Source organism: Gorilla gorilla, chromosome 16 (genome assembly GCF_029281585.2).
Source record: "Gorilla gorilla gorilla isolate KB3781 chromosome 16, NHGRI_mGorGor1-v2.1_pri, whole genome shotgun sequence".
NCBI classification, from domain to species: Eukaryota; Metazoa; Chordata; class Mammalia; order Primates; family Hominidae; genus Gorilla; species Gorilla gorilla.
In genome coordinates this window covers 45999524-46024437 of record NC_073240.2, presented here as the reverse complement: position 1 = coordinate 46024437, position 24914 = coordinate 45999524, and the positions used below count along the sequence as shown (strand labels likewise).

General features: G+C 45.0%; 1 protein-coding gene and 3 non-coding genes across 7 annotated transcripts in view; 3 read left to right on the top strand and 1 right to left on the bottom strand.

Annotated features, from left to right (window-relative positions):
* Positions 1 to 11999: 11999 nt before the first annotated feature.
* On the bottom strand, positions 12000 to 12071 carry TRNAH-GUG (transfer RNA histidin (anticodon GUG)). The gene has a single exon. It is a non-coding gene; the product is annotated as a tRNA-His (tRNA).
* A 665-nt stretch (positions 12072 to 12736) lies between these two features.
* TRNAH-GUG (transfer RNA histidin (anticodon GUG)) lies at positions 12737 to 12808 on the top strand. Its single transcript has one exon. It is a non-coding gene; the product is annotated as a tRNA-His (tRNA).
* A 197-nt stretch (positions 12809 to 13005) lies between these two features.
* SHF (Src homology 2 domain containing F) overlaps positions 13006 to 24914 on the top strand; it is a 33885-nt gene continuing 21976 nt past the window's right edge. For 2 of the 4 annotated variants that reach the window (XM_055363603.2, XM_055363601.2), the window contains exons 1-2: positions 13006 to 13136; positions 14086 to 14434. In XM_055363603.2, the coding sequence (XP_055219578.2) occupies positions 14132 to 14434 (303 nt within the window). In that variant the 5' untranslated portion in view covers positions 13006 to 13136; positions 14086 to 14131. Of the gene's footprint in view, positions 13137 to 13970; positions 14435 to 24914 lie in introns of those variants that run through there. The other 2 variants (XM_055363600.2, XM_019011066.3) reach the window with 2 other exon arrangements.
* TRNAH-GUG (transfer RNA histidin (anticodon GUG)) lies at positions 14529 to 14600 on the top strand. Its single transcript has one exon. It is a non-coding gene; the product is annotated as a tRNA-His (tRNA).

Below are 24914 nucleotides of genomic sequence, written 5' to 3'. Positions count from 1 at the left end.
GTGTCCTCACATCATGGCATCTGGCTTTAATGACCCAACAGAGACAGCAAGAAGAAAGGTGCAATGCCTTGTATGACCTCACTTGGAAAGTGACACACTGTCAGATCTGCCATATTCTATTTGTTAGAAAGGTCACTAAATCCAAATGTCTCTCTAATGGGGAGAAATTAAGCTCTACATCTTGAAGAAAATACTCGGAAGAGTATCAAGGAATTTGTGGATATATTTTTAAGCCACCATCAGGCCACAAATCACTTATTTGCAATTCCCTACACAAAATATATTCACCCCTTTCCTAAGGGCCCCAAAAGTCTCTTCTTATTTCAGTATCAGTTCAAAATCCAGAGTCACAGCATATAAATCAGGTCCAGGTGCAGACAATGCTTTTCAGGTGTATTTTCTTAAAGACAGCGTCTTGCAATCTGAACACCTGTGAACTGGAGATTAAATTATCTTCCCCAACATACACACCCACACACCCACACACACCACACAGTGGTGGGATGGGCATACGATAAACACTGTAAACAGTCCTGTGCAAAAAGGGGAAAAATAGGACTGGTCCATAGTGGTTCTGAGACCCAGCTAGGCAAAGCTTGGAGATTCTTTTATTAGGATTCATTCCTACTGAATGAATGGGATTCATCCCATGACTTTTGGCCCCTACCTTGGAGCTCTTGGTTCTGCTAAGTCATCCTTCCTTTTCCATGAGAGAGAACTCATGTTTTTCAGCTGTAGAGTTTTCTCAGTCTGATTACAGCAGGTGAAATTTTGGGAATTCAAAAGTCTCTTCATTCATGTACTATCTTTGTCCCTTTCATGCCAAGCTGTTTCTGCCAACATGATTCTTAAATGTTGTGGGTCTTCTGTGAATCTTACTGTGGTTCATTCCGTAAGTCTTAGATCGCAGCCATAAACCTTTTTGCAATAAGCCCTTCTCAATATTGGGCTTCTGCTGAGGTGCAATGCTGTTTAGCTTTTGAAAAGCCCCACTGTTTAATGGAGAGTATCTATAAAGCATACCCTTAAAATCTTTAGAGGGTCTTTTGTCTTACTGAATGGTACTCTGAGGCTGTACCTTGGATCATTATGACAAAGAATTTTACTTTGTCTTTAGACCATGTTTTCCCAGTAGTGCCCTAGATTTGATCTTTGCTCAGAATTCACTTCTTGGCCAGGCATGATGGCTCATGCCTATAACCCCAGAGCTTCAGGAAGCCAAGGCAGGAGGATTGCTTCAGCCCAGGAGTTTGAGGCTACAGTGAGCTATGATCATTCCACTGCACTCCAGCCTGGACCTCAGAGCGACACCCTGTCTCTAAAAAAACAAAAACAAAAACAAAACCCCCAAAACCTAATCTATCTTTTACATTTAGCCAGTTAGAGAGGCTGAAAATTTTCAAAACCCTCAAATTCTGGTTCCTTCGTGTCCTTCAGGTTTAATAGTTCTTGGCTTATCTATCTCCTCTTGCATTTTACTATGAACAATAAGAAGAAACCAGGAGATGCTTTCAACAGGTTTCCTGGAAAGCTTTTTGCTAGATCATGTGGTTCATTTGGTACATTTTTACTTTCTACATTACCCCAGGTAACAGTGTTGCTAAACTTTTTGCTGCTATATAATAATGACCCCTTTCCTCCAACTGACAACAAGATTTTCCTCACTTTCCTCTTTATGCTCTCACTTACAACCTCCTCAAGGGCCCTGAGGCTTCTTCAAGGTATTCAGACTTTTCACTAACACTTTCCTCCAAGGCTGCCCAATTCCAAAGCCACTTTCACATTTTAGGGTTTTGTTATGGCAGTGCCCCCACTTCTAGGTAACAAAATCTGTATTAGTTACTTATCAGAGTGTAACAAATTACCTGAAAACTTAGCAGCTTTAAAAGCAGACATTGATTATCTCACAATTTTTTTTTTTTTTTTTTTTTTTAAGACAGAGTTTTGCTCTGTCACCCAGGCTGGAGTGCAGTGGTGCGATCTCAGCTCACTGCAACCTCCACTTCCCGGGTTCAAGCAATTCTCCTGCCTCAGCCTCCTGAGTAGCTGGGACTACAGGCATGGGCCACAACACCCAGCTAAATTTTTTTGTATTTTTGTAGAGACAGGGTTTCACCATGTTGGCCAGGCTGGTCTTGAACTCCTGACCTGAAGTGATCCACCCACCTCGCCACAGCCTCCCAAAGTGCTGGGATTACAGTCGTAAGCCACCGCGCCCAGCTAATTATCTCACAATTCCTTTTTTTTTTTTTCCCAAAACGGAGTCTTGCTCTGTTACCCAAGCTGGAGTGCAGTGGTGTGATCTCGGCTCACCACAACCTCCACTTCTTGGGTTCAAGTGATTCTCCTGCCTCAGCCTCCTAAGTAGCTGGGATTACAGGCATATGCCATGACACCTGGCTAATTTTTTTTGTATTTTTAGTAGAGACGGGGTTTCACCATGTTGGTCAAGCTGGTCTCGAACTCCTGATCTCAAGTGATCCGCCCACCTGGGCCTCCCAAAGTGCTGGGATTACAGGCATAAGCCGCCACACCTGGCCATGATTATCTCACAATTTCTTAACTCAGGAATTTGGAAGTGACTTAGCTGAGTGATTCTTGTTCAGGGTCTCCCATGAGGTCGTTGTCAAGATGTTGGCTAAGGCCACAGTCACCTGAAGGTTTGATTTGAGGCCAGACAATCTGCTTCAAAGATGGCTTGCTCACATAACTATTGGCCAAATATCTCATTTCCTTGATGACCATTGGCAGGAGGGCTCAGTTTCTCACCACATGGATCTCAACCCCGTGAGGTCACTTGAGTTTCCTCGTGACCTTGCAGCTGGCTTCCTTCAGAGCTAGTGATCCAAGAGAGAACAAAGAAGAAGCTACAATGCCATTTATAATGTCCTCCCAGACCTGTCAGATGTGACACACCATAACTTCCAAATTATTCTATTCGTTCAAAGAATAATTCATTCAGCCCACCTTCACTTCAGGAAGAGAAATTAAGCTCTACTTCTTTTTTATTTTGTTTTGAGACTGGAGTCTCGCTCTTATCGCCCAGGCTGGAAAGCAATGGTGTGATCTCAGCTCACTGCAACCTCTGCCTCCTGGGTTCAAGCAATTCTCCTGCCTCAGCCTCTGGAGTAGCTAGGATTACAGGTGCTCACCACCATGCCCAGCTAATTTTTGTATTTTTAGTGGAGACAGAGTTTCACCATGGTGGCCAGGCTTGTCTTGAACTCCTGACCTCTGGTCACCCGCCTGCCTCGGCCTCCCAAAGTGCTGGGATTACAGGTGTGAACCACCGTGCATAGCCTCTACTTTTTAAAAAAATTTTTTAGAGATGGGGTCTAGCTATGTTGTCCAGGCTGGAGTGCAGTGGCTATTCATAGGCACAATCATAGTGTACTGTAGCTTCAAACTCCTGGGCTCAGGTGATCCTCCCACTTCAGCCTTCCAAGTGGCTGGACTATAGGCTTGTGCCATCAAGCCTGGCTAAGCTCTACTTCTTGAAGGGAGGAGTATCAGAGAATTTGTGAACATATGAACTTGTGAATCACCTGAGTTTTCTTGAAGCATTTGACCAAAGAGAATTGAAGAAAAAAGAAGTTATTTGCAGCTTTGATTATATGGTTAAAAATATTTTATCTAGACTCAGGACGAGGCCAGTGAACCAGAGTAGTCATGACACAGAAATAGTTTGACTTTTTGAAATTTTTTTATTTTTGAGATGGAGTCTCGCTCTGTTGCCCAGGCTGGAGTGCAATGGTGCAATCTCGGCTCACTGCAACCTCCACCCCCTGGGTTCAAGTGATTCTCCTGCCTCAGCTTCCCGAGTAGCTGGGATTACAGGTACGTGCCACCACACCTGGCTAATTTTTGGGTTTTTGTTTGTTTTTTTGTTTGTTTGTTTGTTTTTGAGATGGAGTCTCACTCTGTCACCCAGGCTGGAGTGCAGTGGCGCGATCTCGGCTCACTGCAAGCTCCGCTTCCCGGGTTCACACCATTCTACTGCCTCAGCCTCCCGAGTAGCTGGGACTACAGGCGCCAGCCACCACGCCTGGCTAATTTTTTTGTATTTTTAGTAGAGATGGGGTTTCACCACATTAGCCAGGATGGTCTCGATCTCCTGACCTTGTGATCCACCCGCCTCAGCCTCCTAAAGTGCTGGGATTACAGGCATGAAACACCGCGGCCAGCATGACTGAAATTTAGAAGAAAGTTTAGAAATAAAAAAAATTCAAGTCAGATTGTTGCAATTTTTGTATGTATCTTTCCGTTTTAACTTAAAATTACATTTGAAATTTGCACATTGTACAATCATGTCAAATGCTCAATGCTAACAATATCAGTACAACATGGATACGTCTCTTTTCATGCTGTTTTGGCTACCCTGACTCTAGAAAACATTATACACTTGATATTAGATCTTCCTCTTTTGATCTGAGAGACCAAAATAGATGCACCATTATCAAGTAAGACAGACCCAAAGCTTAAGGAAAGTAACTTACCTATGGGTCCAAGGTGCCGGCTGGCATAGCAAATTGCTAAATTCCTATGTCTAAGGTCCCTAATAATAGGAGCTATGAGCTCTGATTTACAACCCAGACCCCAAGTCTGATTAGACAGAGGACCAGCCTTACAAATATTCTTTTCTCAGAAGCTATTGCAGACCTTAAGCCAGTTTCAGACAGCTTATAGAGGCTGTGCACAAATTGCCTTGGTGTCCTATAGTTCATCTTTTGATGTGGAGCCAATGCCACCTCATTTCAATGCCAAAACCCTACCCCAAAGTGAACGTGGCATGTATGTTACATACATGTTTACCCATTGCCCATACATAGAGTTCCCCTCATAAATATGTATAGCTTTTCCCCAAATCTGCTGAATGTGTATGACATAAGCTCTGTGAAGCATAAAACCCAACGTGTCCTTCCCCTCCTTGAAGAAAGAGCAGGCCAGGTGAGGTGGCTCACACCTGTAATCCCAGCCCTTTGGGAGGCCGAGGTGGGTGGATCACTTGAGCACAGGAGTTCAAAACCAGACTGGGCAACATGGTGAAACCCTGTCTCTACAAAAAATACAAAAATTAGTTGAGTGTGGTGGTGTGTGCATGTGGTCCCAGCTACTTGGGAGGCTGTGATGGGAGGATGGCTTGAGACCAGGAATTCAAGGCTGCAGTGAGCTATGATCACACCACTGCACTCCAGCCTGGGTGACAGAATGAAATACTGTCTCAAAAAAAAAAAAAAAAAAAAAAAAAAAGAAGAAGAAAGAGCACCATTGGTCCACGTTGGAGACTTTCTCTTCCCAGCTGCAAACTGATATCAGCAATATAGCTCTCCTTTCTACTATCTAGCCATCTTGGTGATCTTCTGGATGACACACTCAAGCCTCATATCCATTTTTTTCATCCAACATGTTCATCCCCTCTACCTCCACGCTAAAGAGAAAACATCTATAGGTGTGATTTGAGGGAAGAGTCCCTCGTCCATCCCTAGATGAATATTAGTCCCCGAGCTCCAACATCAACTACTAGTCCAGGGAGCAGAAATTCTCTTCTGTCTCTCCTGAATGAAGACTTTTATCAGGATATAATTATCCATTTACACCTAACCTTTCTAAAACACAGATATGACTATGTCTCTCTTCTGCTTAAAAATGGGAACTTAAATGCCACTCTCCCCTCAATGCCTGACACAAAGCCTATGGACAGCCTTCAAGAAATTTGTGAATTCCTGATATTTTATCATAGGTGTATTGCTTTGGAGAACAAGGCTGTGGCTGTCAATGGATCCCCAAAGCAATGTTACCACAAAATGTGAAGAAACACCAGCCTCCAGGAAAAAGGCCTGACTCAAGTAAGAGATTCATCAAAATTTGGCTCCAGCCTCTCTCACCCTCCAGTCTCTCCTCCATATCTTTGTTGTTTCTTTGTTTGTTTGTTTTAGGAGGAATTACAGGCATGTGCCATTGCACCCAGCTAATTTTTGTATTTTTAGTAGAGATGGGGTTTCACCATGTTGGCCAGGCTAGTCTCGAACTCCTGGCCTCAAGTGATCCGCCCTCTCCGGCCTCCCTCCCCTTCATATCTAATGTTGTAGCTACAACTTGTCTTTTCCTATGCTATCTGTGCATCATACTTCCTTGCTTTTACTTATGCCTTTCTCTTTGCCTAGAATACCCTTTCCTTTTTTTCTTTTTTGAGACAGAGTCTCATTCTCTCACCCAGGCTGGAGTGCAGTGGAGCAATCTCGGCTCACTACAACCTCTGCCTCTCAGCCTTAAGTGATTCTCCTGCCTCAGCCTCCCAAGTAGAATATCCTTTCCCTTTCTTTTCCAGGAAAAGTACTATGCATGCCTTGGAACTCAGATCAAATGTTGTATCCTGGTAGAATCAACGATCTAAGCTCCAACACACTTTGTATATATGTCTGGCATAGTTCTAATTAGTTCTTCACTCATCTGATTAACCCCGAACTAAAATGATCTCAGAGTAAGAATGGGTCTTATTTAATTCATATCTCCAAGGCCTAGCACAGATCATACTAGGCACTACTGGTTGTTGGGCAGGAGGATAGGTGTCAGCATGGACCATTGCCCAACAGAACAGGAACACATCTCCCTCTGAGTATGCCTCCTCAGACCCGCTACTCACCCAGGACCATTTCTGCTCAGCCTGATGCTTTGGCTCTCTGAACTCTGTAGTGAGCTTTGTATTTGCAGATTTTTCTGACCAGTAACTCAAAACTAATTTTGGAGACCAACATTGCCCATTTAAAACGTTTCCAAGAAAAGATGTTTTTTAAAACCTATCACTGGCTGGGTACAGTGGCTCATGCCTGTAATCTCAACACTTTGGGAGGCCGAGGCAGGTGGATTACCTGAGGTCAGGAGTTCAAGACTAACCTGGCCAACAAGGTGAAACCCCGTCCCTACTAAAAATACAAAAATGAGCTGGGTGTGGCAGCACATGCCTGTAATCCCAGCTACTCAGGAGGCTGAGGCAGGAGAATCGCTTGAACCTGGGAGGCAGAGGTTGCAGTGAGCCAAGAGCAAGACTCCGTCTAAAAAACAAACAAACAAAAACAAAAACAAACAAAAAAAAATCTATCACCTACTTTCTCCATAGTTTTATAAAAGTCACTTTAATACCTCAAAAATAAAAAGGGCATTGTCTCAGCCTAGAGGACAGTCCTTTGGATTAAATGCATTTAGCATTTTAAAAGCTTACCACATTGACCTCATTTTTTCATTCAGTGGTGAAAAGTTTGTCCTAGTTTATCAGTTCTAAAAAGTTTGGAAACCACTGATTTAGACCTTTGCTTCTGCAAGGCAGCTCCTGCATTCTTCCTGACTCAGGAATTAGTTTCAGGTCTCATGCCAGGAATAAAGTCCTGCACGATCTTTCCCTACAGTTTCTTTTTGTGGATATGGAGAGAAGTACCTAGAAACAAGAGACCGACTACAGCATATTGAACAGTCTATGCTGGTCACTTGACTTTGGATGAGGGGCAAATCTCAGTTGACAAACTCAGCTCAAAAATAAACTACTCTAGGCAAGAAGTATCTTATACAGCTTTGCAGCCCCCCATGACTTAAGAACTAAGAGATGCTAGTTTATGGGAAGAATGAATAATGAATGAATGAATGAATGAATGAATGAGTGGATGGATAGATGGATGGATGGATGGATGGATGGATGGATGGATGGATGGATGGATAGATAAGTAGATGGATGAAATCTGAGTCCTCATTATCCAGAGAATCCCTGTGGAACAGGCTCAGTTAAGTCAGAAGTGGTATGTTGCAAATTAAGTGAGTCTTTTCCAGCCTCAGCTTTTCACTACTACTTCTTGGGGCACAGCGCCTTCTAGTGGAAATCCAGATGTGCTGCCTCCTCCCTAGACGGCCCTAAACATGGGCCCTTTGATGACTCCCTCCCAGATCACCATCTTCTCACTGTGAAAACCTCAATGACATCCCCATTGATGAGGCTCAGTAGATTCAGGCAGGTCCCTTCTAGTAACCCAAGTACTCACAAGATGAACAATGAAGGATTCCATTAGAGCTTTAGGCTAGAGCAGCACTTCTCAAACTTTCCTGTGCAGATGAATCACTCGGAGAGGACCTTGTGAAAAACGAAGATTTTCACTGGGTAATTCTGAGTTGTGGATCAAGATTCTGAATTTTGGACAAGCCTTCCAGGACCAGAGCCTGCTGGTCCAGTGGCAGCTGCTCAACACTGCGCCCCTGTGGGGGTTGGCAGCTCCCAGATATACAAGGTATAACCAGGGAGTATAACCAGGAAGCTGTGGGGTTGATGGTTTAAGCAGACAATCTGAAGCTTATAAATTACTGTTGTCCCTTTCAAGGTTTGCCCTTTGAGGTCTACGCACTCCTACCAAAAAAAAAAAAAAATTGTTTTTCTTTTGCTGGAATGTTATTTATAAAACATTTCTGGCATTGTCATTGAAATTTTTGTGCCTTAAAAGACTCAGTGGTGACATTTTTCTCTTTGAAGGTAGCTTTAAAAGCAGTCAAAAGTTATTTCAAAATAGAATGTGATTATAAATATTGAGGTGGATGTACTCATATGGCTTATAAATTAGCCCTGAAAATAATCTCCAAATAAGAATTCCAAAAATATTTTGGGCAGCTGTTTGGAGAAAGTGGAATGCCTGATTTGAAACACAATACTCATTTGGATGTTTATGTTCCAGGGTGCTCATTTTTAGGGAGTTGATTTCATTATGTTATATTCCCATCTACTATATTATTTAAGTAAAACTTCAGTAGGGCTTTGTAAGTGCCAGGCACTATTGCTTTACAAATATTCATTCATTTAATCTTCATAACAATCCTTTTACAGATGAGAAGTCATTTTACAATCATTTTACAGGTGAGAAAACTGAGGCATGGAGACATGTTCCTTCCCCAGGGTCACCTAGTTAGTAAATGGATGAGTTGAGATTCAAATCTTAAACAGCCTACTTTCAGGTGCCAGAGGCTTCATTACTAAGCTATGCTAGCTCCCCCAACAGAGACGAGGTCTCATTATACTGTCTAGTCTGGTCTTGAACTCCTGGGCTCAAGCAATCCTCCCACCTTAGTCTCCCAAAGTGCTGGGATTACAGGCGTGAGCCACCATCCCCAACTTATGCTACCCCTTAATTAGAGTTAGGACTAGTCTAGTACTGTCAACTACTGTACCTCAGGGTCTATCAGATGGAAGGGAAAAAAAGTCAAAGTGACTTAGAGGTTGGAAACCTGCAGAAATTAACAAATCCAACCAAGATGGGAACAACTGGAGCTGGAATGTGTGAACAGGGTGCTCTTAAGTGTAAGCACCCTACCTCTTTCCTGGCACTGAGACCTAGAGAAGAGTTCCAACCTCAAGCTGGAAGTGATAGGAGGAAATATTACATTCCCAGAATCAGAAATCATAAAACAATTTTAAAAGCAAGAGACCAACAGGAAGGGGGTGCTGACTGATTGCTCAGAGAGGGTGTCCCAGGGCAGCAGGGTCTTGATGAGGTCATTCCAGGCCAGGGTCTCCAGGAGCAGGGCTTTGCCAGCCCAGACATTCCATTTTGTCAGTGTACCTAGAGATAAGTAGGCACAAGGGAAATGAATTATGCTAACCAGACTCTTACGAGTCTAAACCAAAACACCCACAGTTAGGAGAACAGTGCCAATAAGCTTGTTCAAAGCATGCTTTTTCCTGTAGGGAAGTCTAATGGGCAAATCATTATCAAAGTCTGTTTTGTAAGGAAAATTGACTGAGTGACCTCAGAAGAGGATGTTATGAAATGTTGAGAGCTGGATGCGCCCATCTCATGGACTACTGTGTAGCTGCCAAAAAGGCCATCAGTCTGAAGTGCAGGAGAGTGCCCTCCCCTCGTGTCACTCTTCCTGCAACTAGGTCACAATACAACACTTTCAGTTCAGCTTTCTTTAGCATTCCTGACCTCAGACATGGATGGCTAGTGGGTTATCTCAGATGGTAAATGTTTGTGATTTTTGTTTTATTGGTTGACGATTTTTTTTTTTTTTTTTTGAGACAGGGTCTTGTTCTGTTGCCCAGGCTGGAGTTCAGTGGCATGATCACGGCTCACTGCAATCTCCCCCTCCCAGGCTCAAGCAATTCTCCCACCTCAGCCTCCTGAATAGCTGGGACTACAGGTACACACCGCCACACCTGGCTAATTTTTGTATTTTTTATAGAGATAGCTTCTCACCATGTTGTCCAGGCTGGTCTCAAACCCCGGAGCTCAAGCAATCCTCCCACCTCAGCCTCCCAAAATGCTGGGATTACAGGCATGAACCACCATGCCCAGCCTCTTGGTTGACACTTTTTCCTTGTAGTACTCTTAGAGAGTGGCTACTCCTGACTTTCTCCTCAGGGTGTGGGAGCAGCTCATTGCCTACTGAAGCACCTGCAGCAGGGCAGTGGGGGCTGGTCTTCAGGGGAAAAGCCAGAGCCTTTCCTGGCATCCCACCCTGACACCTTATTCCAGCCCACAGACTGAAATCTGTCACAGCAGTTATTTGGTGAGGGATTGGAGGAATATAAGTCACCACATTCCTGTTGGCCAGTTCTTTTTTTGTTGTTGGCGATGTTGATTTTCTAGACATACAACTTTTGAATCAGTCATCCAAAGTTTGGCAAGTTCTCAGGCTCACCTTTCCCCATTCTATTTTGCGCAGAACACTCTCGAGGTGTGAGCTGTCCTGTTGTGTGGTTTAAACTCGCCAAATGTAGAGAACTGGGAGACTGGAGACCTGAGGAGATTACAGCCCCCACGCAGTGCCTTGCTTTTTTTTTTTTTTTTTTTTTTTTTTGAGACAGGGTCTTGCTCTGTCGCCCAGGCTGGAATGCAGTGGTGTGATCTCAGCTCACTGCAACCTCTGCCTCTCGGGTTCAAGCAATCCTTCCACCTTAGCCTCCCAGGTAGCCGGGACTACAGGCACGCGCCACCATGCCCTAATTTTTGTATTTTGGGTACAGACAGGGTTTCGCCATGTTGCCCAGGCTGGTCTGGAACTCCTGAGCTCAAGAGATCCGCCCACCTCGGCCTCCCAGAGTGCTGGGATTACAGGCATGAAGCCAGTGCCTAGCTTTTAAGTGCTGTTCATTCTTTACTGATTGATTGTGGGTAGAGGGGGCGCAACCCCATTGCAATGTCTGTCTCTCCCAGGAATGATCTCGGGCTTGCCTTGCCACCCTCAGGACACCTGAGAGGAGCTGGAGAGGCTCATTCCTCAGTCCCCTCTCATTCCCTCCTTGAGAGTGACATAGCCGCCACCAGCTGCCTGAAAGTCAAATCCAAAACTCACTTCCATTTTGCCTAATGCCAAATGACAGACCTGAATTTGTTGAGTTTGGGTTTTTTAGGTCCACATAAAACAAGCAAACAAAATGTGCTTAAACTTGAGGTAGATTAGGGGAAAACCCTCCAGGAGAAAACCCCCTCTCACCTAGGAGACTGTGGAGATGAAGGCCACAAACCTCTCATTAGCACCCCTCATAGTGGCTACTGGAACCAGCACCTCTAGTGCAGTCATATATTTCACTTGTCACGGGATCTGAAGCAAAATGGTTCAGCGTATGGTCTAATCTGCATTCTTCTAACCTTTAATTAATGTTTGCACATTGTTCCTATCACCCCTTTGTCCCAAAGTATTGATGTTTTAGCTAGTGTGAAGGTTTTTAGAGGACCCAATATATGATTCGGTCATTCACAAGGGTAAAATGAGTACCACACAGAAACTACACAAAAATAAAATAATCACATATTGGGGAAGGTGGGGGATGACTGATTCACTAGCAGATGAGAAATTAAAAACAGAAAGGAAAGCCCCAGAGTGTGCACCGAACTTTTTGTGCACACTTCATTGTCCATTATAATTTCAGCCCTGGCCAGGTAACAGCTTTTAGAGTTAGCTTCCCAGAAGAATGTGTGGCTTTCTAAGTCTAAAAAGACGCCCTTGCTGTGCCATTGTTTCCACAATGCCGTGACTCGGATTCGAACCGAGGTTGCTGCGGCCACAACGCAGAGTACTAACCACTATACGATCACGGCGAGCTACCGGGACGCCACGGCAAGCAGTTGACCCAGTGTTGCCCTTCTCGTCTAGATGGCGGCCATTCAGCTTTCCTAAGCTTCCATTATCTACCAGGTTCCTCCCGCACTCACGTTCACCCGCAAGAGCAGCCGGGAGCGCTGTGGACTCCCTAGCCCGAAGTCTCCTCTTGGCTGTACGCACGGACCGCAAAAGAAGGGACATGAAAGTGCTTTGCAACCAAAGGATTCCTATGAGGCCGGGCCTGCAATGATGTGAAGCCCCTGCAGACGCCCGAATGGTGGCCCAAAGTCTCTCTGACGCTCACCATGCCCTGGCTATCATGCTATCTGAACGACTTTGGCTGGGACTGGAGCTCTTAAATTTTTCAAGAAGGAAAATCAGTTCTGACCCACCACCATACAACTTCCTTGAGGCGCGAGGTAAGGGGAACCCCAAGAGCAGCCTCCACGGTGGAGAAATCGGCCACCGTGTCTGGTGCGCAGGCAAGTGTGGACCAAAATCGAGAAAGCAGAGATTAATGCTCTTGCGTGCCCTCAGATGGCTGCGAGGGTGGAGATAGGCGAGAACAAACAGTGACAAATCAATGACATTGCAAGGGGGCGGGGCTTTCAACAGAGAAGAGTTCAGGCGACAAGCCGAGGCCCTGTGTCCCTAGTAGCTCGCCGTGATCGTATAGTGGTTAGTACTCTGCGTTGTGGCCGCAGCAACCTCGGTTCGAATCCGAGTCACGGCATTGTGGAAACAATGGCACGGCAAGGGGAGTTTGTTTTATTGAACCAATCCGTTTTTAATCCTGAGTTCACAACATTGTGGAAAATGGACCCCGATCCCCTTGTGACATTTGAGAGCGACGTTTACGCTGGCTCTGGCTAAATTGGACTTTGGAAAGATATAGGCTTCCGGGTCCTCTGACCCTGGGCGCGTTCTTGAAGACAAAGCACAGACCACTCGCCAGTTTAAAAAGTGTTGCAGTAGACATGCGTACAAATTTCCACAGAAGCACTGGGAGCGGATTCCTAACGACAGGAAAAGAAGACTTAGCAAAGGAAGTGAGGATCAAGGTAGCTCTTAAAGGCACAGTGATAATTTGTCAGGCAGCCAGGATGGTTTCGTGTGCAGAGGCTTGAAGGGAGTCTTGAAAAGGAAAAATCTTTTTTTTTTTTTTTTTTTTTTTTTTGAGATGGAGCCTCGCTCTGTCACCCAGGCTGGAGTGCAGTGGCGCGATCTTGGCTCACTGCAACCTCCGCCTCCTGGGTTCAAGCGATTCTCCTGCCTCAGCTTCCCGAGTAGCTGGGACTACAGGCACCCGCCACCAGGCCCGGCTAGTTTTTTTGTATTTTTAGTAGAGACGAGGTTTCACCGAAAAGGAAAGATCTTAATTCCTCTTTATAAGTCTTCTGTCTTCTTTGTAAGTCCCCACCCCAACAACGCCCAAAGGCTCTGGCCTGACAGGTAGTAAGCGCTTCTCGAGGACGTGTTGAGTTGAATGAGTGCAATTGAGGCATGGGGAACGACACTGAAGGAGGGCCAAGAGATGAGCTGGAAAAGGCAGACGAAGTTCCTGCCGTCTAGGGGTGAGGGTGAGGAGGGTACGAGTGAAAATATTCAAATCGTGTTTAGCAAGATCCCTCCCGCGGCTCTGCATAGGGAGGATTGATGGGAGAGGGTGACATTGGAGAGACAGGTGTTCTCTCTGGAATTCACTTGTTAAATACCAATGGCACCTTCTGAGTTTTAGCAAATAGCCACAGCCTGCTGTGTACTCGGCCCGGTTCTAGGCGCCGTGGGGGCGAGAGCACTGATGGACAATAATTAAAATCGGACATAGTCCCTGCTGCGGCCCCGTGACACAGCCTAGGTGGGCACCTGGCACGGCGGAAGCATTACGGAAGGAGGAGTCAGGAGGAGTCAGGGCTGTCAGGGGAGTATGAGAGGCTGGAAGGAAGTGGGTGTTGGGAAGATGGGGAGATGCGTTTGCTGAATTTTTTTCTACGTGGAACCTGGTTCTAGGGTGTCCACAATCTCCACAGAGGCGGCATTGGGTCACCGATGGAGGATGCAGCAGGAGGGAGGACCCGTGAGGAGCGCCCCCTGTAGGACCGGAACCCTGGAGGGTTCGCGGCAAGGGTCTCCGGGGCATAGGAAACGGGCATCCCCCAAGGGTAGTCTCAGTTCCGCCCAGCCCCATTCCTGGATGCTCACGCCGTCTCCCCTAAACTCCCACTGCGCTCACCGGGAGTCCATCTCGTCATCACCACAGCCCGTGGCTAATGGGTCAAAACAGAAGAAGAAAAGCAACTGGCGGAGTACAACGCGCCTGCGCGTTATCAGACTCAGGGACAGGCTGGAACCCCGCCCCGTAAGTAGGCCATTTAATGACGCGCAAACTGGGAAGACCTATGACTGTTGAAGAGGATAATCAGAAGTCAACTCCTACGGGTCCCCGGTAGCTCGCCGTGATCGTATAGTGGTTAGTACTCTGCGTTGTGGCCGCAGCAACCTCGGTTCGAATCCGAGTCACGGCATTGTGGGAACAATGACACGGCAAGGGGCTCGGTGTTTTTTTCCCCCTTTTTTGTAACATTTTATATAAATCGTAATTCACTTTCTTGAAACGAACCAACGTTTCTCTCCTTTGAAAACTGAGGCACTCCGAGGACCGCCACCTACAGTAACTCTCATGTAATGCTCTGATACAGCTTCAACCCAGCCGTTATAATCCCTTTCTTACCAAATATAGTTGTCTGAATAATTCCACACCAGCAAAACAGCTCCCCCATGACCTTGTGATTTTTTTCTCTTTTCATGTACATTTTTTTATTGAGTCATTTATTTTTATTTTTACTTATTTATTTATTTTTGAGACAGTCTCCCCTGTCACCCAGGCTGGAGTGCAGTGGCGCGATCTTGGTTCACTGCAGCCTCCGCCTCCCGGGTTCAAGCGATTATCCTGCCTCAGCCAACCGAGTAGCTGGTACTACAGGCGTGCACCACCATGCCCGGATAATTTTTGTTTTTTTTGTTTTTTTAATTTTAAAAAAATTGTTTTTGAGACGGAGGCTCTGGGTCATTTATTTTTAAATAGGGAATACATGCACAAAAGTCTAGTAAAAAGTACAGCTCTTTTTCATTTTTCACCCTATCCACCAATTATTTTCAGTTTCCACTATATCTTTCCACAACAGTCCTTGTATGAATATATATTTATATATGCATATACGTATGTGAATCTATTCCTCCTTGCTTTTTGCATAAAACGCAAACATGCTCTCGCTTGCCCGCTCTCTTTTTTTTTTTTCCTGAGGTGATAGAATGTGAACAGAACATGAAGTAATAGGTTTGTATTGGTAGGCAATCTCCCTTTACTGGGAAGAGTTCACATACCCTGAAGGATGTGAATCTCTACCTATTTCTGGTCCTGTTCCTCTTTTACCCAGGCCCTGACTCCAGGCTGGGGAGATGGGGAAACAGTTTGTGTTGGTAAGATAGGGGAAAGGGACTCTTTACTATACCCATATAAACCTTTGGATGGGAGCCTGGGCTCTGTTAGGAAGCAGCCCTATTTTGATTTCAGGTGGGAAGGGCAGGGAAGCATCTTGAATTTGGAGTCAGATAGAAGGACTTGACTTGGCAGGCCATTTGGAGACCCTCCACTCCCGTGTCCCCCTTCTCTTATTATCAGGCTCCAACTTTAAGTCACAAACCACTGCAGTTAGGAAACTCAAAATTCAAGCTCATTGAAGGCAGGACGAGATCTTAACATATGTTTGTCTTCCAAGCACACAGTCTCTCCATAAATATTTGAACAGAGGTTTCTTATGGAGTCCATAAATGAGTGACATGGCCAGGTTTGCTTTTTTTTTTTTTTTTTAGAGACAAGGTCTTGCTCTGTCACCCAGGCTGGTGTGCAGTGGAGCAATTTTGGCTTACTGCAGCCTGGAACTGGCCTCAAGCAATTCTTCTACCTTGACCTCCCAAAGTGCTAGGACTATAGGTTAGAGCTGCTGCATCTCAAATTGTGTCCTTTCAACACAGAATCATGTTTTTTAATATCAAATAGGAATAGTCTGTATTTTCACTAAAAAGAAAAGTGTGTGCTCCTATTTTTCTAGTAATTTGTAGCCCTTTTAGGTCTTTCTTTCTTTCTTTTTTTCCCTTTTACTATCCTTAATAGGGACATGACCTGGAGAAATAGTGCACTTTCCTCTTTTTTTTTTTTTTTTTTTTTGAAATGGAGTCTCGCTCTGTCGCTCAGGCTGGAGTGCAGTGGCACGATCTAGGCTCACTGCAAGCTCCGCCTCCCGGGTTCACGCCATTCTCCTGCCTCAGCCTCCCAAGTAGCTGGGGCTACAGGCGCCCGCCACCACGCCCGGCTAATTTTTTTGTATTTTTAGTAGAGACAGGGTTTCACCGTGTTAGCCAGGATGGTCTGGATCGCCTGACCTCGTGATCTGCCCGCCTCGGCCTCCCAAAGTGCCGGGATTACAGGTGTGAGCCACCACGCCCGGCCTTTCCTCTTAACTTTATAGTAAGGAGGGAAGAAAAACAGAAAGTTGGTAAAAGCAACTGACTTGGGGCTTCGATGAAATGCTAGGAAGGACCTAGGATGGTTTTTGGAGATATGGCCTCATCTGAAACCAGTCAGGCTACTTATCTTCCACCAGTTGTACCAGATGTTCTAATGGGAATATAAGCCTAATGCACCAGATCTTCTGATATTTCAGAGGAAGTCAGCCAGGCACAGTGGCTCATGCCTGTAATCCCAGCACTTCGGGAGGCCGAGGCAGGTGGATCACCTGAGGTCAGGAGTTCGAGACCAGCCTGGCCAACATGGGGAAACCCCGTCTCTACTAAAAATACAAAACTTAGCCAGGTGTGGTGGCACGCCCCTGTAGTCCCTGTAGGGAGGTTGAGGCAGGAGAATCTCTTGAACCCGGGGGGTGGAGGTTGCAGTGAGCTGAGATCAGGCCACTGCACTCCAGCCTAGGTGACAGAGCCAGACTCCATCTCAAAAAAAAAAAAAAAAAAACAGGAAGTCAGCAATCTGGAGTTTTGTGTGAGATGTTATAAATTTTTAAATATCGGCAACTAATTCAATTATTTTTTTAAACACTGGGTTGACCAAAACTATATAGGCAAAACAAAACTTGGCCCAAATGGAGCTCTGTCTTAACATCCAAGATCCCAACAAACAAAGTGCATATGTGAGAACACTAGGATGTGCTTGTCCTCTCAAGGTTATGGACAGAGATGGACCCAAGACAAGGCTGGAGACAAAAGGCAAGGACCAGACTTGGACCGCAAAACTTAGGAAGAATCAGAGTTCAGGACAGAACCGGACACCCAAAGCCAGGCAAACAGGAGTGAAGATGCTGTACTCAGTACCCAGTGAGAAAAGTGAGGGCTAAGGACTTAGCCTTGGAATATGCACAACTTTAGGAGGTTAAGAGGGGAAACAAGAATGTGGCCTGAGGCTGCTCTAGGCACACTGCCTATGGGTTAGCTCTGCTCTTAAAAGGAGCATTATCTCTGGTGCTGTATTAAATTTATTTTAAAAAAATAGACTTTAAATAAAAGAATGTGGCCTGAGAGAAGAGAAAACCAGGAAAGTGTCATTTTAAGAAAGTTTAGAAGAAGTTTTCAAGGACAGGAGTCAACAGACTCAGGTGGTGCAAAGAAGTCAAGGGGAAAAAAAATGAGACAAAATAATTAGGTTTGACATTTAGAAGTCATGGTTGACTTTTAAAACTATCCATGAGAGCAACTGGGCAGTGTGTAGCAAGAGTCAAAAAAGTTTATGCTCTGCCCCAAGATTTCTACTTTTGAGAATCTCACCAAAGGAAATAATGCTAAACTAGGAAAAATTATCTCCATAAAGAGGTGTTTAGAAAAAGGGAGATTGGAAATAGCCTAAGTACTCAACAAATCAGGTAATGTTGAACTAAACTGAGGTATGTTCATTTGGTGATATATTAAATAACCATTTTAAAATTACAGGCCAGGCACAGTGGCTCATGCCTATAATTTCGATACTTTGGGAGGCCGAGGCAGGAGGATCACTTGAACTCAAGAGTTTGAGAGCAGCCTGGGCAACAGAGTGAGACCTCATCTCTGCAAAAAAATCAAAATATTAGCTGGGCATGGTGGTGCATGCCTGTAAGTCCCAGCTATTGGAGCAGCTGAGGTGGGAGGATCGCTTGAATCCAGGAGGTTGAGGCTACAGTGAGCCATGATCACACCATTGTACTCAGCCTGGAAGACAGAGTGACAGCCTGTCTCAAAAATAAAATGAAATTACAAAGTAAAAAGTCAATTTTAAAATACCATTCCCAACTAAAAGGAGTAAGGTTTCTTTCAAGAAATGACTGATTCTAAGTCTGCAGCAGGGGAGGTACAAAGTGATTCTGGAACATCTTGTGTGAGAAAGCACTGAAGAGCTTAAACATTGATGGGACCAAGTCAAAAGGACACAGGAGGCCAGGCGCAGTGGCTCACGCCTGTAATCCCAGCACTTTGGGAGGCTGAGGTGGGTGAATCACCTGAGGTCAGGAGTTTGAGACCACCCTGGCCAACATGGTGAGACCCTGTCTCTACTAAAAATACAAAAATTAGCTGGGTGTGGTGGCAGGGACCTGTAACCTCAGCTACTAAGGAGGCTGAGGCAGGAGAATCGCTGGAACTCGGCAGGTGTAGGTTGCAGTGAGCCAAGATCGCGCCACTGCACTCCAGCCTGGGCGACAGAGCAAGACTCCATCTCAAAAAAACAAAACAAAACAGAAGAAGGACACAGGAGCCTCTTGAAAAGGCTCCCAATAGTCAAATTTTGGGTAATTTGGGCATCAAAAAGAATAATAATATGATAATAATGGATTATATCATGTTGAATTAAAAAAAAAATCACTCCATGATGGAGGTTGGGGGAGAGGTAAGAAAGCTCTCCTTTACAGAAGAATGCCAGCTAGGAACAGTCAAGCTGGGAACTATGTCAGGCAATGCTGCCTACCTTTTTTTTTTTTTTTTTTTTTTGAGACAAACTCTCACTATGCTGCCCAGGCTGGAGTATAGTGGCATGATCTTGGCTCATAGCAACCTCCACCTCCCAGGCTCAAGCAGTCCTCCCACCTCAGCCTCCTGAGTAGCTGTGACTACAGGCTCACACCACCACACCTGGCTAATTTTTTTTTTTTTTTTTTTGGTACAGAAGGGGTTTCGCCATGTTGCCTAGGCTGGTCTCTAATTCCTGAGCACAAGCTCTTGAACTCCTGACCTCTTGGCTTGGAATGACCTTTCACTCATTTGCTTCATCTGTCCAAATCCTACCAGCTCAGGGCTACCTCCTGTCCTGCATGAAGCCTGCATAAGGCCGCTCGCCTCGGCCTCCCAAAGTGCTGGGATTATAGGCATGAGCCACTGCACCTGGCCCCATTTTATTCCTAAATAAGATAGCTACAAAGATTTTAAAAAGCGACATACTTTCCTCCAATTTGCCCACAAGGAATTTCCTTGTGGAACTCAATCATCCCTCTGAGGCTCATGACTGAATATTATATGCATTTGAGACAAATGCATATCTGATTGTTTCCTCTGCCCTATTGTTTCCTCTGCCCTATTGCTTCACTAAACCAGACTAAGGCATAAGTGACTATTCCTCTCCTCTCCTCTCACATGTATATTGTGTATTCAGTGAAAGGCCAATGAGAGACTTAAAAGAATACAACCATTTATCTCTCATCTACCTATGAACTGGAAGCCCCCTCCATGGCCTCCAGTTGTCCCACCTTTCCAGACCAGACCAATGTACATTTTACACATATTGATTGGGCCGTGACCACCTTGGGCACCTGTCCTCAGGACCTCCTGAGGCTGTCATGTGTGCATCCTTAGCCTTGGCAAAATAAACTTTCTAAATTAGTTGAGACCTGTCTCAGATATTTTGAGTTCATAGAATTACAGAATTAGAGAGTCACTATTTTGCAATCCCCAGTGTAATAGCAAATTTAAGTATAGATCATCAATGTGGGGGATAAAACAATGGGGTAAAATGTTGCTTGAAGAAAATAGCTAAAAGGTCTCAGAATATCATTCCACAGCTTTCTTTAAATTGTAAAGTGGAGAGATCCGGTGGACTCCAGCTTAACCAACTGATGAAGCCTAACATCACCAATAAAGGGACAAATGGGCATTATGGGCCTTCTGGTGTAACACACTAGAAAGTCCACAACATCCCCTATGTAGTGCTCCTTTCAGAAATGTGTAACCTGAATCTAATCATGAAGAAACTATGGAAAAGTCCAGAATGTGGGACATCCTACATGACAATTGGCCTGGACATTTCAAAAAGATAAATGTGATGAAAAACAAACTAGCAACAAAAGAATAGGGGACTGTTCAAAATTAAAATAGACTAAAGGAACATAACAAACAAATGAAATGGGGAAACTTAATTAAATCTGGAATCAGGGCCAGGCGCGGTGGCTCACACTTGTAATCCCAGCACTTTGGGAGGCTGAGGCAGGTGGATCACGAGGTCAGGAGTTCGAGACCATCCCAGCTAACACAGTGAAACCCTGTCTCTACTGAAAATACAAAATTAAAATTAGCCGGGCATGGTGGCGGGCGCCTGTAGTCCCAGCTACTCGGCAGACTGAGGTGGGAGAATGGCGTGAACCCAGGAGGCAGAGCTTGCAGTGAGCCCAGATTGCACCACTGCACTCCAGCCTGGATGACAGAGTGAGACTCTGCCTCAAAAAAAAAAAAAAAAAAAAAAAAAATCTGGAATCAGAAAAAAAAAAAAACTGTAGGGAGTTTCTTTGAGCCTACTCTGGCTCAGGAGGCTGCCTGAAGGAAAATTTAAAGATTTTTTAAAAACAAAATAAAAAAAGAAAAAAACTATAAAAGACACTTTCAGGAAAAATCAAAAAATTTAATAAGGATTGTATGACAGACAATATTATTAAATAAATATTAAATTTCCTAAATGTGATAATGAGCTTGTAGCCTGATAGAATTCCTTATTCTTTGGCAATGCCTGCTAAAGTGTGTAAAACCAAAGTGTCATGATATTTGCAACTTGTACCAAATGGGTAAGAAAATGAAAGAAAAAGGGGAGGAATAGGGCAAATATGGCAAAATTTAAAAAGAGGTGAATCTAGCTGAAGGGTAAATAGGTTTACACTACACTTACTTTTTTTTTTTTTTTTTTTTAATAGAGACAGGGTTTCCACCGTGTTGCCCAGCCTGGTTTTGAACATCCGAGTTCAAGTGATCCGCCCACCTCGGCCACCCAAAGTGCTGGAATTACAGGCTTCAACCACTGTGCCCAGCCTCCAGTATACTTTCTTTGGATTTTTCTGTAGGGTTGATAGTTTTCCCCCAAAAAATTTGGAAGAAAATAAACTTACATGACAAAAATGGGGAAATTATCATACAATGTTAAGTTAAAAAAGATATAAAATTATGTGTATACCACAATTATAGCTATATAAAACTAAGAATAAGAAAGAGAAATTGTCTTTATCCATTTCAACGTTTGTTAAACCGATGCCATGTGACAGGCTCTGCACTTGGTGATGGGAGCACCCATGCTTCCTTACAGAATCCTGAATACTATGGCAAACTGCTTAACATGCAAGAATTTGAATCTAAGCTGGGTGCAATGGCTCACACCTGTAATCCCAGCACTTGGGGAGCCCCAAGCGGGAGGATCACTTGAAGCCAGGAGTTTGAGACCAGTCAAAGCAACATAGCAAGAACTTCGTCTCTAGAAAATAAAATACAATAAATTAGCCAGGTATGGTAATGTGCACCTGTAGTACCAGTGCTTTGGGAGGCCGAGGTGGGAGGATTGCTTGAGGCCAGGAGTTCAAGACCAGTCTGAGCAACGTACTGAGGCCCCATCTTTACAAAAAATTAAAAATTAGTTGGGTGAGGCGGATCACACACGGGAGGTTGAGGTAGGAGAATCGTTTGAGCCCAGAAGTTCAAGGCTGCAGTGAGCTATGATTGTGCCACTGCACTCCAGCCTGGGTAAGAGAGTGAGACCCCATTTCTAAAGGAAAGAAAAGGTAAACAGAATTTGGATCTAGAAAATTCCACCCAATTCTCAGAGGACCCTTGCTGTGATGGCCTCACCTCTGTATCCTTGGTTCCTATCAAGCTGCCTGACTCCATGAGGTGCTCAAACTGCCTGCTTTTAGGAGCTCATACTCTGGTAATGGAGGAAAGTACATTAGCAGATCTTTTAAAACAAGAGTAAGTGTATGGTGCACACAAGTTTTTATAATTTTAAAATTATTGTTTAAACCCTACCTTTATGACATCTTCCCTCCTTCCCATCTTATTTTATTCCTACTCTTCCCACCATGAATACTCTCCTTTTTTATGGTGTGCGGGTTCCCACCTCTATGCCTTTGTCTAGCTAATGCCGACCTGCTGTCTTGGAATGACCTTTCACTCCTTTGCTTCATCTGTCCAAATCCTACCCAGCTCAGGTCTACCTCCTGTCCTGCATGAAGCCTGCAGACTTGATTGATTTCATTCCTCTGAGCTGTCAAGCAGTTTAACTCATGTCACACCTTCCACTGTAAGCATTTTACAGTTTTCAAACCTTTTTCATATTCATCACCTCCCTTAATCCTCACACAATGATTATCACGCCCTTTCCAGAGATCATGAAAGCAATTATCAGTAGCATTGAGTACCTTCCCCAAACACCTGGCTACAGCCCACAACTATTGGATTTCTTATTAGTTACTTATCCATGCCCTCACACCTGGTGACTGTGGAGACTCTCTGATATACATTAACTGGACCATTCTTCTCTATTTATCATCTCTATGTCCAGCTTCGTTTTGCACCATTAGTCAATTTAACTGCACATTTAAAAAATATGCACATGTTATTTTCTCTATTATACTTCATAAAACCAAGTTCAACATCAGATTCTCCAGTATCTCCTACAGTCCAGCTACTCAACATGTGGTCTGGGACCAGCAGTATCTGTATCACCTGGGACCGCACCCCAGCTAGACCTAGAGAGTCAGAATCTGTAACTTACCAAGATCCCCAGGAGATTAGTGTCCACATTAAAGTTTGAGAAGCACTGTCCTAAATACAAGCAGCACTGGCTTGACCAGAAGCACTGTCCTAAATACAAGCAGCACTGTCTGACCAGTGGCACAATCATAGCTTGCTGCAGCCTTGAACTTCTGGGCTCAAGCAATTCTCCCACCTCAACCTCCCAGGTACCTGGGACTACAAGCATGAGCCATCTCGCCCAACTAGAATTTGCACAAAGCAGGAACTCAACAAATATTTTGAGACTCGGGGCCCTGGGAATCCCAGGAGACTGACAGTTTTGCCATTACATCCTTCTTTACACCCCCCGCTTTGAACTCCTTTCCTTTGGGGCCTCTTGGCTTTTTGCGCCCTCAAAAGGTAGGTATGGCCAGGTGCCATTGGCTCACACCTGTAATCCCAGCATTTTGGAAGGCCGAGGTGGGTGAATCACTTGAGGTCAGGAGTTCCAGACCAGCCTAGCCAACACGGTGAAACTCCATCTCTACTAAAAATATAAAAAATTAACCAGGTGTGGTGGCGCACGCTTGTAATCCCAGCTACTAGGGAGGCTGAGGCGGGAGCATTGCTTGAACCCGGGAGGTGGAGGTTGCTGTAAGCTGAAATCGTGCCACTGTACTCCAGCGACGGAGTGAGACTCCGTCTCAAAAAAAAAAAAAAAAAAAAGGCAGACATGAACCTAGGAGTGCGGAGACACTGAGGCAGTGGCGGAAAGGGGGTGGGGTAAAGTGAGGTGAGACAGCTGCTTTCCCAGCAGAGCCGAGAGCAAATGTGTTGGTGTTGGCTTCAGGCCTACATTTATGGTGAGGAACTGGCTTTATTTCTTTTCTTTTCTTTTTTTTTTTTTTTTTTTTGAGACGGAGTCTCACTCTGTCACCCTGGCTGGAGTGCAGTCGCGCAATCTCAGCTCAATGCAACCTCTGCCTCCTGGGTTCAAGCGATTCTCCTGCCTCAGCCTCCCGAGTAGCTGGGACTACAGGTGCCCGCCACCACACCCGACTAATTTTTTTGTATTTTTGGTAGAGACGGGGTTTCACCGTGTTAGCCAGGATGGTCTCGATCTCCTGACCTCGTGATCCTCCCGTTTCGGCCTCCCAAAGTGCTGGGATTACAGGCGTGAGCCACCGCGCCCAGCCGGAACTGGCTTTATTTCTAAGACAAAAATGCCTAGCACTTGAGCATCCGAGCCTCAAGAGGATAAGGAGTTTGTGATAGACAACACTGGGACTGTTTCTAGACTTGATTTATTGACTTGTCTGTTTCCATTCTGTTACTAATCTGATTGACAATGAAGCCCGGGATGTGGCTGGAAGGGATTTCTGCGTGCGTGCGCATGCTATCGTCAGGGCCATGTGGGCCCGTTTGCAGCAGGTGCTCCCGTGGGTGGGGGATGTTTGAGCGAGGGCTGTTTGCGTGTGAGAAGGGCGTGTGTGAAAACGACACGGGAGAAGTGGGCGTCTCTAGGGAGTTGTTTGTATGTGATGTGAGATGTGTTTGCCTGGATTGGGAAGTAACGTAGGTTCGGGTATGTGCAGTGCGTACGGTTGGATGGGAGGAGGTTGTGGGGCTCCCAAGGTAGCACGGGAGGAGGAGGCTTACAGACACATCTTACAGAATCTAGCCCCTTTTCTTGCCCGCCTAGATTTTCCTCCTAGATTATAGTCTCCCAGTTGCGAGATCCTGGGAGAGGGAAGAGGAGAGGCGTAAGGCGCCCTAGAGTCAGGAGTCTGGGGGCTACCCTCTTTGCGTCTCGCACGAGCTGG